This window comes from Rhinatrema bivittatum, chromosome 4 (assembly GCF_901001135.1).
Source record: "Rhinatrema bivittatum chromosome 4, aRhiBiv1.1, whole genome shotgun sequence".
NCBI lineage: Eukaryota > Metazoa > Chordata > Amphibia > Gymnophiona > Rhinatrematidae > Rhinatrema > Rhinatrema bivittatum.
Window position 1 is genome coordinate 439,397,747 of NC_042618.1, and position 15,382 is coordinate 439,413,128.

General features: G+C 41.4%; 1 protein-coding gene across 4 annotated transcripts in view; it reads right to left on the reverse strand.

Annotated features, from left to right (window-relative positions):
- The window catches only part of NEDD1 (NEDD1 gamma-tubulin ring complex targeting factor), a 123,135-nt gene that overhangs the window by 12,419 nt on the left and 95,334 nt on the right, over nucleotides 1–15,382 (reverse strand). For all 4 annotated transcript variants that reach the window (XM_029601551.1, XM_029601555.1, XM_029601552.1 and 1 more), the window contains exon 13: nucleotides 14,082–14,238. In XM_029601551.1, the coding sequence (XP_029457411.1) occupies nucleotides 14,082–14,238 (157 nt within the window). The remainder of the gene's footprint in view (nucleotides 1–14,081; nucleotides 14,239–15,382) is intronic.

Consider the following 15,382-nt stretch of genomic DNA (forward strand, 5'->3'; position numbering starts at 1 on the left):
CGGGGGAGGTAGGGGAAGGGAAGGTGGGGTGGGGGGTAGGGATGTTCCCTCCCAGGCCGCCCAGATTTCAGAGCGGCCTGGGAAGGAACGGGGGAAGGCAGCATGGCCATGCGTGTGCATGTTATAAAATGGGGTGCACATGTACGCCCGCACGCTTCTTTAAAATCTACCCTTCAAAGTTGAGCTCAGGTGCATCTTATTTCTAGTGATCATCCTTGAGATGTTTCTCCAACTTGACTGGAGTCCACCTGTGGTAAATTGAATGTATTGGACATGATTTGGAAAGGTATACACCTGTCTATATAAGGTACCACAGTTGACAGTACATGTCAAAACAAAATCAAAGATGAAGTCGAAGGAATGTCTGTAGACCTCTGGGATAGCATTTTGTCGAGGCCCAGTTATGGGGAAGGGTACAAAAAATTGCTGCAGCATTGAAGGTCCCGAAGAACATAGTAGCCTCCATCATTCTTTCACGGAAGAAGTTCAGAACCACTAGGACTCTTCCTAGAGCTGGCCACCTACCCAAACTGAGCAACTGGGGGCGAAGGGCCTTGGTCAGGGAAGAGACCAAGAACCTGATGATAGGGGTATACTACCATCCACCTGGTCAAGATGGTGAGACGGACAGTGAAATGCTAAGAGAAATTAGGGAAGCTAACCAAATTGGTACTGCAGTAATAATGGGAGACTTCAATTACCAAAGGAGACACTGGTGCAGGACAAATCTTATAACCACCAAAAGTTTCAATATATATTTTTTATTATTATAGTTCCGAAGAAAGAAGTGTATCAAAATTATAGAGGCAACTCCGTAACTCATATACAATGAATTATGACGGTCCCCCGACACGGTCCCGTGTTTCGCTAGGCTGCATCAGGAGGGACCATGGGTACAGTGAATCTATGATATAAGAGAAATATAAATCAAATATAAAAATGTGGTGGAACAGGCTACTTATCAAAATCCACAAAGCAGTACACATACCTTTAAAAGTGATACCCGGAGTGCGAGCGCCCTCACAGGTGACAGCCATTTAAAGAAGGAAAAAGGCGCGAAAACGGTATTTGTCTTATATCATAGATTCACTGTACCCATGGTCCCTCCCGATGCAGCCTAGCGAAACACGGGACCGTGTCGGGGGACCGTCATAATTCATTGTATATGAGTTACGGAGTTGCCTCTATAATTTTGATACACTTCTTTCTTCGGAACCATAATAATAAAAAATATATATTGAAACTTTTGGTGGTTATAAGATTTGTCCTGCACCAGTGTCTCCTTTGACTTGCAGATGTGCAAGGTTTTGCTTCTTCTTTATTTGGATTAGACTTCAATTACCCCAATATAGACTGGGTAAATGTATCATCGGGTCACGCTAGAGAGATAACGTTCCTGGATGGAATAAATGATAGCTTTATGGAGCAATTAGTTCAGGAACCGACGAGAGAGGGAGCATTTTTAGATCTAATTCTCAGTGGAGCACAGGACTTGGTGAGAGAGGTAACGGTGGTGGGGCCGCTTGGCAATAGTGATCATAATATGATCAAATTTGATTTAATGACTGGAAGAGGAACAGTGTGCAAATCCAAGGCTCTCGTGCTAAACTTTCAAAAGGGAAACTTTGATAAAATGAGAAAAATTGTTAGAAAAAAACTGAAAGGAGCAGCTACAAAACTAAAAACTGTCCAAGAGGCGTGGTCATTGTTAAAAAATATCATTCTAGAAGCACAGTCCAGATGTATTCCACACATTAAGAAAGGTGGAAAGAAGGCAAAACGATTACCGGCATGGTTAAAAGGGGAGGTGAAAGAAGCTATTTTAGCCAAAAGATCTTCATTCAAAAATTGGAAGAAGGATCCAACAGAAGAATAGGGTAAAGCATATACATTGGCAAGTTAAATGTAAGACATTGATAGGACAGGCTAAGAGAGAATTTGAAAAGAAGTTGGCTGTAGAGGCAAAAACTCACAGTAAAAACCTTTTTAAATATATCCGAAGCAGAAAGCCTGTGAGGGAGTCTGTTGGACCGTTAGATGATCGAGGGGTTAAAGGGGCACTTAGAGAAGTTAAGGCCATTGCGGAAAGATTAAATGATTATTTTGCTTCAGTGTTTACTGAAGAGGATGTTGGGGAGGTACCCGTAATGGAGAAGGTTTTCATGGTCAATGATTCAGATGGACTGAATCAAATCACGGTGAACCTAGAAGATGTGGTAAGCCTGATTGACAAACTGAAGAGTAGTAAATCACTTGGACCGGATGGTATACACCCCAGAGTTCTGAAGGAACTAAAAAATGAAATTTCAGACCTATTAGTAAAAATTTGTAACTTATCATTAAAATCATCCATTGTACCTGAAGACTGGAGGATAGCAAATGTAACCCCAATATTTAAAAAGGGCTCCAGGGGCGATCCGGGAAACTACAGACCGGTTAGCCTGACTTCAGTGCCAGGAAAAATAGTGGAAAGTGTTCTAAACATCAAAATCACAGAACATATAGAAAGACGTGGTTTAATGGAACAAAGTCAGCATGGCTTTACCCAGGGCAAGTCTTGCCTCACAAATCTGCTTCACTTTTTTGAAGGAGTTAATAAACATGTGGATAAAGGTGAACCGGTAGATATAGTATACTTGGATTTCAGAAGGCGTTTGACAAAGTTCCTCATGAGAGGCTTCTAGGAAAAGTAAAAAGTCATGGGATAGGTGGCGATGTCCTTTCGTGGATTGCAAACTGGCTAAAAGACAGGAAACAGAGAGTAGGATTAAATGGACAATTTTCTCAGTGGAAGGGAGTGGACAGTGGAGTGCCTCAGGGATCTGTATTGGGACCCTTACTTTTCAATATATTTATAAATGATCTGGAAAGAAATACGACGAGTGAGATAATCAAATTTGCAGATGACACAAAATTCTTCAGAGTAGTTAAATCACAAGCAGATTGTGATAAATTGCAGGAAGACCTTGTGAGACTGGAAAATTGGGCATCCAAATGGCAGATGAAATTTAATGTGGAATTATTAGAAAGGGAATGGTGAATAAAACGGAAAATGTCATAATGCCTCTATATCGTTCCATGGTGAGACCGCACCTTGAATACTGTGTACAATTCTGGTCGCCGCATCTCAAAAAAGATATAATTGCGATGGAGAAGGTACAGAGAAAGGCTACCAAAATGATAAGGGGAATGGAACAGCTCCCCTATGAGGAAAGACTAAAGAGGTTAGGACTTTTCAGTTTGGAGAAGAGACGACTGAGGGGGGATATGATAGAGGTGTTTGAAATCATGAGAGGTCTAGAACGGGTAGATGTGAATCGGTTATTTACTCTTTCGGATAGTAGAAAGACTAGGGGGCACTCCATGAAGTTAGCATGTGGCACATTTAAAACTAATTGGAGAAAGTTCTTTTTTACTCAACGCACAATTAAACTCTGGAATTTGTTGCCAGAGGATGTGGTTAGTGCAGTTAGTATAGCTGTGTTTAAAAAAGGATTGGATAAGTTCTTGGAGGAGAAGTCCATTACCTGCTATTAAGTTCACTTAGAGAATAGCCACTGCCATTAGCAATGGTAACATGGAATAGGCTTAGTTTTTGGGTAATTGCCAGGTTCTTATGGCCTGGATTGGCCACTGTTGGAAACAGGATGCTGGGCTTGATGGACCCTTGGTCTGACCCAGTATGGCATTTTCTTATGTTCTTATGTTCTTATCACCCTGACAGAGCTCCAGAGTTCCACTGTGGAGATGGGAGAACCTTCCAGAAGGACAGTCATCTCTGCAGCACTCCACCAATCAGGCCTTTATGGTAGAGTGGCCAGACAGAAGTTACTCCTCATTAAAAAGCACATGACAGCCCGCTTGGAGTTTGCCAAAAGGCACTTAAAAAGATTTTCCGAGTATGAGAAACAAGTTTCACTAGGTCTGATGAAACCAAGATTGAACATTTTGGCCTGTATGCCAAGCATCATTCCTGGAGGAAACCAGGCACCGCTCATCACCTAGCAAATATCATCCCTAAGGTGAAGCATGGCGATGCAGCATCATGCTATGGGAATGTTTTTTCAGCTGCAGGAAGTGGGAGACTAGTCAGGATTGAGGAAATGATGAACGGAGCAAAGTACAGATAGATCCCTTGATTAAAGCCTGCTCCAGAGTACTCTGGACCTCAGACTGGGGAAACAATTCTCCTTCCAACGGGTCAACGATCCTAAGCACAGGAGCGGCTTCGGCATAAGTCTGTGAATGTCCTTGAATGGCCCAGCCAGAGCCCACATTTGAACCCAATCGAACATCTCTGAAGAGATCGGAAAATAGCTGTACATCGACGGTCCCCCATCCAACCTGACAGAGCTTGAGAGGATTTGCAAAGAATGGGAGAAAATTCACAGATTGTAGTGTCATACCCAAGATGACTTGAGGCTGTAATTGCTGCAAAAGATGCCTCAACAAAGTACTGAGTAAAGGGTCTGAATACTTATGTAAATGTGATATACAATGGACCCTTGACTTACGAACTCAATTAGTTCCAGAGGGCTGGTTGCAACTCAAGTTGATTGTAAGTCAGGACTATTTTTTCCATAGGAAATAATGGAAATACCCATAATGCATTCCAACCCTCCAAAAAGCACCCCTTACCTAACCATTTCTATAATAAAAAATGGTTATATAATGTCTGTAATTACTAGAAACACCAATAATTTCCTAGTGTACTCACCAAAAAGTTATAAAATGTGCCTAGCCTACCAGAAACAACAATTTCATCTCCTCCCCAGTTCCTTTACAATATCTGCATATGGACTCTCTACCTGGGTAACATCAAGCTAGGTTGAGAGAACATTGCACAAATCTCATCTTTGGATGTGTTTTCTCACTCCGAAGGTCATCAAATCTTCACAAGAGTGCACTGTTCTGTTCATACGTCACACTCTGCATGTCAAAGTGGCCCCTAACCCCTACACTAATACCTACTAACCCCTGCACTAATACCTACACCTCACCTCGAGTAACTAGGTAGGCCTCAAATAGGGGTACAAATACCTACCTAGTATGAGGGCATACTCTCTCTCTCCATGGAAAACTTTTAGTCGTAACTCGAAATTTGTTTGTAACTCAAAACCGGACAACTTGGTCGTAAGCCAAGTTGGTCGTAACTCAAGGGTCCACTGTATATATATTTTTTAAATTAATTTGCACAGACTTCTACAAACCTGATTTGCTTTGTTATTATGGGATATTGTGTATAGAATGGGGGGGGGGGGAGAAATGCATACTATTTTAGAATAAGGCTGTAACAAAATGTGGAAAAAGTGAAGGGATCTGAATTCTTTCTGAATGCACTGTGCAGGGGTGGATTCCGGGTAAAGATCGGCCCGGGGATTTTCCGCCCAGGCCAGCCCAGGAAATACCCTGTGGTCTGCCGGGCACAGCTCTGTCGCGGCCGTGCTCGCAGACCATGTGACCAGATCAACCAGCTCACCGGAGGATGCCTGATCCCCCGATAGGCCAATCCACCCCTGGCACTGTGTTCTGTATATCATAAGCAACTTGCAGTGAAACTTGAGTTCTTCTATTTTCATACCATGATGTTGCTCTATGTTACTGCTATTAATTTAAGAACATAAGAACATGCCATACTGGGTCAGACCAAGGGTCCATCAAGTCCAGCATCCAATCCAGGCCATAAGAACCTGGCAAGTACCCAAAAACTAAGTCTATTCCATGTTACCGTTGCTAATGGCAGTGGCTATTCTCTAAGTGAACTTAATAGCAGGAAATGGACTTCTCCTCCAAGAACTTATCCAATCCTTTTTTAAACACAGCTATACTAACTGGACTAACCACATCCTCTGACAACAAATTCCAGAGTTTAATTGTGCGTTGAGTAAAAAAGAACTTCCTCAGATTAGTTTTAAATGTGCCACATGCTAACTTCATGGAGTGTCCCCTAGTCTTTCTATTATCCGAAAGAGTAAATAGCCAATTCACATCTACCCGTTCTAGACCTCTCATGATTTTAAACACCTCTATCATATCCCCCCTCAGCTGTCTCTTCTCCAAACTGAAAAGTCCTAACCTCTTTAGTCTTTCCTCATAGGGGAGCTGTTCCATTCCCCTTTTCATTTTGGTAGCCCTTCTCTGTACCTTCTCCATCGCAATTATATCTTTTTTGCTATGCAGCGACCAGAATTGTACACAGTATTCAAGGTGCGGTCTCACCATGGAGCGATTCAGAGGCATTATGATATTTTCTGTTTTAGTCACCATTCCCTTTCTAATAATTCCCAACATTCTGTTTGCTTTTTTGACTGCCGCAGCACACTGAACCGACGATTTCAATGTGTTATCCACTATGATGCCTAGATCTCTTTCTTGGGTTGTAGAACCTAATATGGAACCCAACATTGTATAACTATAGCATGGGTTATTTTTCCCTATATGCATCACCTTGCACTTTTCCACATTAAATTTCATCTGCCATTTGGATGCCCAATTTTCCAATCTCACAAGGTCTTCCTGCAATTTATCACAATCTGCTTGTGATTTAACTACTCTGAACAATTTTGTGTCATCTGCAAATTTTATTATCTCACTCGTCGTATTTCTTTCCAGATCATTTATAAATGTATTGAAAAGTAAGGGTCCCAATACAGATCCCTGAGGCACTCCACTGCCCACTCCCTTCCACTGAGAAAATTGTCCATTTAATCCTACTCTCTGTTTCCTGTCTTTTAGCCAGTTTGCAATTCACAAAAGGACATCGCCATCTATCCCATGACTTTTTACTTTTCCTAGAAGCCTCTCATGAGGAACTTTGTCAAACGCCTTCTGAAAATCCAAGTATACTACATCTACCGGTTCACCTTTATCCACATGTTTATTAACTCCTTCAAAAAAGTTCCTTCAGAACTCTGGGGTGTATACCATCCGGTCCAGGTGATTTACTACTCTTCAGTTTGTCAATCAGGTCTACCACATCTTCTACCTTCACTGTGATTTGATTCAGTCCATCTGAATCATTACCCATGAAAACCTTCTCTGGTACGGGTACCTCCCCAACATCCTCTTCAGTAAATACCGAAGCAAAGAAATCATTTAATCTTTCTGTGATGGCCTTATCTTCTTCTAAGTGCCCCTTTAACCCCTCGATCATCTAACGGTCCAACTGACTCCCTCACAGGCTTTCTGCTTCGGATATATTTAAAAAAGCTTTTACTGAGTTTTTGCCTCTACGGCCAACTTCTTTTCAAATTCTCTCTTAGCTTGTCTTATCAATGTCTTACATTTAACTTGCCAACATTTATGCTTTATCCTATTTTCTTCTGTTGGATCCTCCTTCTTTTACTTTTTAAAAAATTGTATTAGCCTAGTAAACCTTCCTAAACACCAAAGTTTTTGGCAACCAGAAATCTGCCCTAATCTGTTCACTACCAATTATTTATTATTTATTTATTTATTTATTTATTTATTTAAAAACTCTTCTATATCGTCGTTAAGTTGGAGAACCATCACAACGATTTACATATAGGCACGATAACAATTATGAGTGGTATAGATTACAACTTGAGTATGTGCCGACATAGTTCGGTAGCAATATACTGCAATAAGCTAAAAGTTTAAGTGAGCTAATCAATTTGGTATGACAGTTTCTCAACGGTATAAGATTAACATTACTATGAGTTTGTTCGGTGCGTCCAACTTAATCAATTGTTTTTCTCCTTCACTTTGTCTTTATCGAAGGCTTGTTTATAGAGTCAGATTTTCAGATTAGATTTGAAGATTTTCAGATTTCTCTGGAGCCTTAATTCGAGGGGCATGGTATTCCATATTACGGGGCCAGCCAGTGACAGTGCTCTTTCCCTAACTTGAGTGAGCCGTGCTGTTCTGACTGAGGGGACAGTAAGTAGGGCCTTATTTGCAGATTTTAGGTTTCTGTGAGGGACGTGTACGCGCAGAGCTGTGTTAAGCCAGTCGGCTTTTTCCTCATGTATTAGCTTATGGATTATACATAGAACTTTGTATTGTATTCTTTGTTCTATTGGGAGCCAATGTAGTTCAGCGAGTGTTCCAGTTATGTGGTCCCTTCTTTTTTTTCCAGTTAAAATTCTTGCGGCGGAGTTTTGTAGTATTTGCAGCGGCCTAAGTGTAGATTGTGGTAGCCCAAGTAATAGTGCTTTACAATAGTCTGTGCTTGCGAATATCAGTGCCTGTAGGATCGTGCAAAAGTTGTTTAGTGTTAAGAGGGGTTTCAGTTTAGTGAACAGATTACGGCAAGATGGTGGTGATGGGCGGGGGGGGGGGGGGGGTTCTGAAGCCGAGGTGCTATGGAACTTTGCCAAGGGGTTTCCCTGAATAGGCCTCATCCTCCTCTTCCTCTCTATAACCTGGCCATCACAACATTTCTTAATAGGGATATAGAGACCATCACTCCTTTAAAAAACTGTATGTTTGCATGTTGCATCTCACAGTAAGTGCTGCTGCACTGGCCATTTGTTTAACGTGGCAAACCAAGATGTTGACCATCACTCACTGCTTGCCTCAGGTTTCTCTTTAGACTTGCTAGTTACCTGGTCTCTGAACTGATGACTATGAGCGCCTTGCTTTCTCAGACTTCACATAGCTTCCACAACGCATGGTTACCATCCGTATAAGCTTAGTACAATAAAGCATTCATAACGATAATTAAATTGACTTTCTTGACACAGGAAAACTATGCAATGTGCTTCTATTAGACCTATTCTACATAAACAATTGTTTGCATTTATTCTAATAAAAAATATTACTTTCCAGCAAAAATCCAGTGTTGCAAAATCATACAAATATTGTAGTTATATTTTATGTAACTTACTCTAGATTGCTGTCTTGTTTTTACAGTACTTTGTTTTATGTAATAAAAAGTAATTCTTAATCTGACTGAGAAGCATCCCCTTGGGTAGAAAACTTAAGATGCATCATTTTTAGGAAGCACTAGAAGTTGCATGCTCTGATAACAAGCACTGAGGGTCAAAACTCATTAAAAATTCAGCATTTAATTCAAACCTTCTCCCATGAGCTCTGTAAGGACACAGCACTCTAGTGAATCACATCATCTAATTGACAGTTTGCAGTTACCTATAATTATCAAACCAATTTTCTTTTTGCCTGGAGTGTAATAGTTAATACACAACTACAAACTTGGAGACTGTGGCCCAGTTCCACTCGCTTGAGCATATCACTTCATCTTTTTATATTCAAACTTGGTTGTAAAGCTCCTCGGTGTTGGGCCACAAATTTAACAAAATCTTTTAGGAATAGCTTGATGAGCTATCAAAATGAGGGCAATTTTCAAAGATTTTTACATAGATAAACTGCTGTTTTACCTATGTAAAAAAAAAAAAAATTTTGGAAAAATTTTCTTCTGTAGGTAAAATATCCTGCTTCAAAGCAGATACAAATGTATATGGATTCATTGTGCATGCTGTCCACAGTCCCTGGGATTTTCAAAAGGAAACCTCTACATGGAATTTCCCTTTGAAAAGTATACAGTCTGCAAGCCTCACAGTAGGTTTAAAAATTACCCCCAATAATTCCAACATGATACAGATTTTAGTGCCTCCTTTGAAGATGACAAGGACTGTATTAACAATCATTATCCAAAGTGCCCTGGTTGCTAGAACTTGAACATTCACACTACCTGCTGCTATCACCATATCTCAAACTTGGATCTTGTTCCCTTTCCATAACCCACATTGTTCTGGCTCAGATAAAACATCCGTGTTTTATTATCCAGGCAGCTAAACTTCCCCCCCCCAATCAGTCCTCATGACAAAGATTCTGTAAGTCTGAAATTATTTATTGTACAAGTAAATTCTACTCACAATTGTTGCATTTCAAATGCGAGCCCCAGGCAAGAATCTTTGGTAACTGGAGATAAGGTAGGAGAAGGGAGAATGGAGTTTCTTGTGTTGCAAGGGTGGGAAGATAAGAGGAATCTGAGGCTGATTTAGTCCTTAGAAGAAGGCGATAAAGGGAAGGTGAAACCCAATCCATTTCAGGGGTTAACACAGAGCGCTGCTACTCGGAAGCAAGCATGGAGCAAACTGCACTCTCTTCAAGAGCTGTTAAAGGAAACGCCTCCACAAGCTAGAGGCAGGGGACAGGGTCCAATGGCAGCAAGCCTAAGAACCATGTAACACAGGGGGAGCATGAAGGGCAGCCCTTTGAACCTATAAGACACCCTGGAAAACTTAAGTTAGATTGAGTAGGATTCAAGCTCTCCCGATGGTGAGAGAAAGTGGAGGGGGAGGGGGCCTCTTAAAGGCAAAGGCTCACAGATTATCATAGGTTACAAACAGTGCTTCAGTATTAAGTGTCCTCAGAAGGGAGGACTGCACTAAACACAGTTAAACTACAATATAGACAGATACAAACATGTACCACTCCTGGGGACAGAACACACATTACCAGGGAGACCAAATTAGAATAACTTTAATAAAAAAAAGTTTTAAGCACTTCTAGAAATACCTTTACCTTATTTACAGGCCGCTACAGTACAGTTCGCTCCAACGGAGTGTACTGTTAACCTGCTCTTGGACGCACGTTTCCCTTACCCCTTATTCAGTAAGGGGAGGAAAACGCGCGTCCAACCCGCAGCACCTAATATTTTATTTATTTGGAACTTTTATATACCGACAGCCGTTTGCACATCGTATCGGTTTACAAATAACTTATAACTGTGATAGCATAACTATCATTTTGGCAAGGCCTTTACAAGGAACAATTAACAAGAATTTTTTTTTTACAGGAGAACATAAATAGATTACTAGTAATAGCAAAATAATATATAAGATAACTATGTACAGGTTTATGGTAAAAGGAAATGCATGTTGATGGCCCTATTAGGTATGCGCACGCGATTCAGAAAGAAAAATGTGCAGCCAAGCTGCACATTTTAGTTTCAGAAATTAGCGCCGACCCAAAGGTCGGCGCTAATTTCTTCCGGCACCGGGAAAGTGCACAGAAAAGCAGTAAAAACTGCTTTTCTGTGCACCCTCCAACTTAATATCATAGCGTTGTTAAGTCGGAGGTCCCGAAGAGTAAAAAAAAAAAAAAATTTGAATTCGGCACGCGGCTGTCGGGCCGAAAACCAGACGCTCAAATTTGTCAGCTCCTTCTCAAACATTGCAATTCCGACAAAGAGGAAGGAGGGGGTGGCCAGATCTTCTTCAGACCCACAAGGTAGATCGGCGACTGGCACCAGGATCGGGAGAGACCATCACCGACCCTGGCATCAATAGAGAAAGGGCCCTCCTTGCCACGGGGTCACTTTGGGGGCATCACGGCAATATTCAGTGCATTCCTGCACCTGGCATCGTGCCACGACGGGGACCAGTGCAGATGGTTTTAGGCTCACTCGATTCTCAGTCTGGTCTTTCCCCAATGCAGATGCCAAAGATGATAAACACGGCGCACAAACGATAAACCCAGATGTCATGTGATGCCCCCAGGCAGAACACAATTCTTGTGAGTATCCATAATGGACATGGTCCTTGGGCACCGGGGGCATTGATGAAAACCGGACGTAGCCATGAAAGAACGAAAGAAAAAGGAGCTGCAGACATGAAACGAAGGCGGCGGCCGTCAATGACTGGTGGGTACCGGGGCACCACCACCGAGGGGGGAATTGACCGCAAAAGGAAACTTACCAGAAACACTGAAAACCCTGACAAGGATATTAAAGGGAAGCACTGAGAGGGACATGGCAAAGGAACAATACCAAAAACCACAAAAAACTGCGATGAAAAACATTTTTACCACTAGGCCAGAAACAGACAAAGTGAGCTCAATCAGACCGCGAGGCTTACAGCCCCGCAGAAAAGAAGAGACTGAAGAGGGACCCTGCGTGGACACATGGTATAAGGCATGCTCAGGTTTTCCGCATTGGGGCTCTATCTGATGATGTCACCCATGTGAGGACTACCATCCTGCTTGTCCTCGGAAAAATTAAAAATAACCCGAACTGCCGCATTCTGCACCAGCTGTAAAAACATAATTGACAACCTCCACAAAATCAATATACGTGAAGCTGTCCCACCTCCTAACCCAATCTTTTGAAGAAAGCTACAGAGTGCCTTCCCTTAGTCTCAGCTCTATTTGCTTCTGCTCCAGCCCCAGCCCCTCACCTGGTAAACATCCTGCAGCCAACAGGAGTGGGTATGAGGCTGTAGCAAATAAAAGAGGCACTGCTCACCCTAATCCAGACCTTTTGTTCCCCACCTTCTCCTGGCCAGAAGGGAACAGCAGGTGAAAAGGTGGAATAGACAGAGAAAACAGTCAAGATGCATAATCTCGGAAAAATCTCTTAAATCAAACCACAGTTTATTTTGATTTAATTCATGGAGTGAGGTGCCTTTAGAAGAACTTCATCTTACACATGGCTCTTGTACCTGTTTATATGGCCAATTATACACCATTTATAAAAGGCCTTGTTATATTTTTGGAAATTTGAAACTGCTGGGGGTCTCACAGCCGACAGAAAGGGCATTACATTTTAATTCATAGAAGCTTTTATGTTTGGCACTACTTGTGCTAATTCAACCCCTTTTGTATCTGTTACCATGTGTACCATATATGTGCACATACATTTCTGTGTAATTAACTACATGATAAACTGCTGATGTTGAGGGCATTTTTAACATATATAGGCTCATAACTTGGAAAGGTGACAAGGACTTTATCAAGAAAATATAAAAAAGGATAGATGTACTAATTCAATTCAAAACAAAAATGTTTCACAGTTAAATGTTTATAACTTAGATTGATGATTATTGTACTTAACATTTTTTATTTCTATATCGTTTAAACATTTTTAAACACATTAATTGTTTTCAATAAAAAAAATTTGAATTTTTTGCAGTCAGATGTGAATCTTTAGCAAAATTATACACATTTACAAGACTGCCGCAGAATTCTGAAAAATCTGCCATAGGAAATCAGAGGCTCTACATTTACTTTTTGTCCTCCTTTTTCATCACTGATTGAAGATTTACAAACAAAATCCTCTGTGCCTACCAATAATTCAATCATAATTTATTTGTTTTTATAGTTGGTAGGAACGTCTCTTGCCTGCCCTGAAGGTGATCTCTCTGCTGTGGACTGCGTGCAGGGGCGGAAAGAGGGTTGTGTGTACTCTTTCCCCCCTTGACCTTTCCACTTCCCCCCCTCCTCTTCCTTCTGCTCCTTCCCATGTCCCATCCCCTCTATCTCATTCCTCTCTCACTACCTACCTCCTTGCTATTCACAATCTACAATAAATGTCTCCATTCCAGTAGAACAACTCTTGATTTGCTTTTTTCTTTTATACATACAGCTCTGCAGGTGTACTGAGTAATCTACCATTATGAAGTCTTCACTATCCGTATTAACTTCCCTTGCCTTGAATGGGCCAGATCCTTATTTATTTATTTATTTTGAACTTTTATATACCAACATTCATGTGAAAATTACATATATCGGTTTACAGAGAAAAACACAAAAGTTGCAAGGAGCATTACAAAGAACAGGGTATCATGGAACTGGGAGCAAGGGTTCACAAACACGGTAACTATTAACAGCTGAAAAAGTGTGAGCCACGTGAAGATTGGGATGACTCTTAAACAATATCAAATACAGAGAGACATATGAGATAAAGGAGCAATGGTAGATAGAGCCTATAAAAGGTGGTTCAGTGTGAGAACAGTATCGATTTTTCCAGTTTTTCATATTAAGGTAACATTTTATGTACTTATTCCAAAAATCTTATCAGTGTACATAAACACCTGCAGCTGCAAGGTTACCCTATATAAAGAATCTCCACCTAAGACAGCATCATTCACTACTGTCAGCTGTCACGTATTTATACTAGGCAGACATTAGAAGAAACAGCATATTTAACATTCATATGTACACAGCAAACACACACACAAAAGCAGAGTCTGCATTATTGTACATCAAACATGAAGGAACAAATGAGTGTACATCAATTCAGGGTGAAGAGGCACTGCCATTTTGCCAAGAGCAGACAATGTAATAAATGTTTTCCCTATGCCATGTCATGAAATTACCTGAAATCATCCAGGGTTTCCTGTATCATATTTTTAATGAAATGGATCTGAATTGGTGTCAATGGTGCACTTGCTTTGTCACTTCCGATAGTTTCTGATATTTTTTCTGACAGTGAACTTGCAACTGCTGCAGTGAGAGAGGTGGTCATCTTTGGACCTATACAATAGAAGATGATAAATAGCTGAACAGAACAGGAGATGTATGTGAGATTCAAAGGTGTAATGATGTTTAGAGGCTAGACTATGAAATTAGAACTCAGGGTTCCTGGGATTTAATCCTTAGCATCTAGTCAGATGATTCCAGGACAAGTGGGCATCTCTATCAGCAGATAGAGACGGAACAAACTGACATCACAGTATATATAACCCTGCGGAGAACACTGGCAGGCTGATGTCTCTAACTCCAGCAAATGGTGGATGTGCATCTCCCTACTGAGGATTGCTTCAATTTAAAAAAAAAAAAAAAAGGAGAAATAAGGATTGCCCACTCTCCTGCGGTTATACCTAAAGGTCCCTCCCCCAGTTGAGAATTCCTGTTATTTCCGTGGTCGGTAGCTGGTTTTTCAGCTGATGTGGACTTAGCTGTTAAACAGCTGAAATGCAACAAGTGCAGGAAGCCGAGCGCGGCGGTGACTGCAAATGCCCTCTCCCCCCGCAGCTGGAGACAGTGTCTCTTTACTCAGCCAGGTAAGGCTGAGCTCAGGTAAGTTTAATTAAAAAAAAAAAAAAAAGAAAGAAATAGAAAGACAGAAAAGGAGGGTTTTTTTGCTGTAGGGCTTCTTCCTTCCCCCGGTCTCCGTGCTTAGCGCTCCGTTCTGACATTCATTCCGCTCCATGGGTGGTTGAGGGACATGAACAGCATGACGGGTTGAGCAGCCTCTGTAGACTAGGTCCCACTCTGAAGCTTTTTTGCTGCATGCCGTGTTGAAGGCCTCAATAGCGTTTCACGTGCTTTCTTTAGGCTGCCCTCTACAGGATTGTCAGTTTGGTGTGTGAGTCTACTTTTTGGATGCTTAGGCAGGCCTAATAGTCTGTGCGTCCAAGTTAAGCATTGCCTTAAGTGGCCATCTGCTTACCTGTGCGCACAAGTTGAGCACTGCTGTGTGCTTAATTTTTTTTTTTACTGTGCCTATCCTAGAGACACCTAAGTCTTGGAAGCCTAGGCATTGGAACATGTAGGTGTGAAATGCCTAGGTGTTGGACACCTAATTTTTGAATGCCTAGAATTTTTAGACATCTTAAAAAAAAAAAAAAGGTAGAAGAATGCTTCCAGTCGCCGTCTGCTTGCTGCTGGCCTAATG